Source organism: Papaver somniferum, chromosome 1 (genome assembly GCF_003573695.1).
Source record: "Papaver somniferum cultivar HN1 chromosome 1, ASM357369v1, whole genome shotgun sequence".
Taxonomy (NCBI): Eukaryota; Viridiplantae; Streptophyta; class Magnoliopsida; order Ranunculales; family Papaveraceae; genus Papaver; species Papaver somniferum.
In genome coordinates this window covers 114,680,390-114,683,860 of record NC_039358.1, presented here as the reverse complement: position 1 = coordinate 114,683,860, position 3,471 = coordinate 114,680,390, and the positions used below count along the sequence as shown (strand labels likewise).

Here is a 3,471-nt window from a genome sequence, read left to right as displayed (position 1 = left end):
TTTGGAGAGCAATTAGAGGAGAATATAAGAGAGAGAAATAGGAAGAGTAAGTAACCCACCTACTTCCGCAGACCTATGTATATTCTAAAGTCATTCGACTATCTTTGTAACCATTCAGTACATAGTGAAACACCAAACCCCGTGGACGTAGGCCTTAGTGCCGAACCACGTAAATCTGTCTCATTTACATTTCAGCACCTTACATTCAGCGTTAAACTTCATATGCTTTATATTTATACTTGTCTCTTGATTTATTTCCTTATACGAACATTATTTATGATAATATTCGACTAGACAATGACAAGCCCGAAGGCTTTGAGTCGATGAATCAATATAATCATCCCGTCATGCATACGATGTACAATTCTAGAGTTAGGACGTATGCGAGTATTGTTTGTGAACACTTGGATGGCCCCGTGTTTTATGTGTTCACAGATGCTATTGTGGTTTCATCTCCTCTCTCTCTCACTCACTCACTCACTCACTCCCTCACTCACTCTCAGTCTCAAGACTCTTCTCAACATGGATAAAGTCAAGAAGTTCATGTTGATTAATGTTCTAGTAGTTATGGTGATTCTGTCACATGAAAGCTTCCTTGTTGATGGAAGAAAGCATTTGAAGGTAAAGAAGGAAGTCGAGTATTTTATACATGGAACTCATCATACTGCACATAATGCACTTAGAAAGGAGATCAAAGCTCCAGCAGCAGACGATCACGTTCATGGTGGTGCAACTATTGGTGGCAAAGAATCGTCGATCCAACACAATACAATTACAAAATCAGGTGCAATAAGTCTGGAAGCTTTTCGACCAACATCACCTGGACATAGTCCGGGTGTTGGTCACTCCATTCAACACTAGATCGGTCGATGAAATAGCTAGCCATTAGATCTTAGTATGTCAACTGTATAAAAATTGTACTGTATCCCAATTCAGTTTTAATATTCACAGATTTTTGTCACTGTACAGATCAAGCTTTAACCATTTCTTGTGCGTTTGATAAGTAATACTGTTCATGAATTACGTAACATCGGCTGGAATGGGCTCATCAAAATGGCAACAGTCAAGTTTAATGTATGCGGTCATGGAGTCCCCTGAAAACTCAAATGCAGGTACACATCAGACAAACAATCTTGGTCCCGTACTCGCGGAGCTAAGCCATACACTACCTACCTGCAGAGGCGCAATTATCAAAAATCAAAGTACCTCCTTGCAGACCTCGATTGCAGGGCTGATATTCACGCTCAAATTAGATAATGCTAAGCAAATTAAAGTACCTCGATCGAACTCTAATTGCGAATTAATAAACAATACCTTTATTTGAAAATTTTGCATTTCCTTCTCCACCTAAATAAAATACTAGAAACTAGCTAGTTAATTGCGAATCAATTGCATAGTTATACAACATGATTAAAGTCAATCCGTGTTACATGGTGCACCAATGACATTTCCTTTGGTCAAGACTTGTGAACAAAGAAAGAAAGAATTGCAAACACGGCGCCTGTGAATGTAAGAACAATGAGAAAGAATCCAGCAACCAAAGAAAGAACTTGACATGGATTGTTGCAATAATCTCGTTTCACAATGCCTTTCCAAAAATGACGACGCTTTTTATAATAATCTTTCACTTGATCACGGAGTCGAGAATAATAGAAGTTATCAATAATCAACTCACAACAGAGCTTATTGAAGAGATTTGCAACATCCTCATCACTGCCTAAGATATTTGTGATGATGCCTTTGTTACGGAGCATCTCGACATCTTGTGCTGAATCTATAAGACTGTCCATCAAGAAAGCATAAGAAGTCATGTACATATGGCGCCCATCTGAACATTGCTCGTAAGCAATTATATTTCTGAAGAGTAAATCTGTTTTATCTTGAATAATTATAGGAGGTATTACTAACACTCCGTCATTGAACTCGATATTCAATACACTTCCCTCTGTAGAACCTTTTCTGAATTTAACTCCTGCGCGTTTTAATTCTGTCGCATTTGGTATATATTTCCATGATGATGCATAGGCGCCATTCTCAACATCCGCAAGAGGACGAGAAGAATGGGTGGCAGATGTGAAGCTGCCTTTGATGAACTTGGAGAACCCTGCTTGGTTCATTTTTGCCCACACACCTCGGCTAAATAAGTTGTCTGCTTTGACAGAATTGATGGGCATTTTGGGCTTCATCTTTGTCGCGATTTGCAAGAATTTCCATCGAGACTGAGCCTTTCTCGCAACAGGAGGAGGATGAAATGTCTTAGCAATTAGATTGAGTAAATGCTTGCTTTCATGGTGGTGTTTTAGAGATTGCATCAGAAGAACTTCTTTATCTCTAGGCATCAAATGATTAAAGAAACCAAGAACGAGCATATTAAGTGATTTACCTTCAAGCTCATCCTCCAGTGAGGTTAAATTGAACAGGCACCTTAGGACAAACATTGGAAGCTGGTTTTCAAGTAGTAACAGATCTCGAGTCAAACTCGATAACACCCATAGTTTACCTAATAAAGGATCATCCTTGACATTGTTCTTACGCTTCATTGCACACCTTTGCAAGAGTTCGATGATAAACAAACCATCAATTACCATCATTTCCACAAATTCTTCATTCTTGAGCATAATGGGCTCCGAGTAACATTCACAAGCTTTTGGCTTTAGCTTCTTAATAGCTTCCACACAATACATCAATGGGATCAACCATCGGTTTGATGTTGCGGTTCCTGACGGTGAGTACTTGCGAACCAATTCTTCGATCTTTTCTCTCTTTTCATTACTTGGAATTCTAACGTCTTCTATCTCTTCACCCTTGTTAACATCATCATTATTGATTTCGGTAACATCTTTGTATTTCTTTTCAGCTGTACGACAAAGAAGATCATGCATATAGAGCAGTTTGCATTCTTCCGTTGACTTTAAGTTTTCTTTCTTGCAATGGAAGGGACCGATTGAGACAACCTCTGGCACATATGATTCACTCATTTTGTGAAACTTCTCATGCAGTCGGTAGATACAACATCCTCCCCAAGAACGGGAAAGAGATCTGCTGCTCTCAACCTTTTTTATTACAGAATCAGCTATCATTTCTACTACTTCAATTGAAACTTCTTGTTCTGTGCCAATAACTTCACCACCCGTTGGGCTTCTGCGTTGATCATTATTATTAGCGTCTTCCGCTAAAATCATATCTTGCGCATCATAGTAAGGCGGCGTGAATTGACCTGAACCTCCCATTTGTTTCCCCTTAATTTTCAGTTTCCTCGTCAGACGACAAACAACTTACATACACTCATTTGATTGAAGGCACAAGAACAAAATAATTGAACTGAAACCACAAAATTAAAATACAGTAAGCCAGTGTGTATTTTGGATGAATTTCGTATTTTCCTTAAAAGATAATTAGGCAACTTCGTTGCATGTAGTCGGCATTACTTAAAGTAGCATGTTCTAGCTATCTGGCATGAGTTGACTAAGT

General features: G+C 38.8%; 1 protein-coding gene across 1 annotated transcript; it reads right to left on the bottom strand.

Moving 5' to 3' along the window:
- Positions 1 to 1,457: 1,457 nt before the first annotated feature.
- On the bottom strand, positions 1,458 to 3,230 carry LOC113349496 (UPF0481 protein At3g47200-like). The gene has a single exon (XM_026593470.1). It carries the CDS (start codon positions 3,228 to 3,230, stop codon positions 1,458 to 1,460), a length of 1,773 nt encoding a protein of 590 aa, XP_026449255.1.
- Between the last annotated feature and the right edge of the window lie 241 nt (positions 3,231 to 3,471).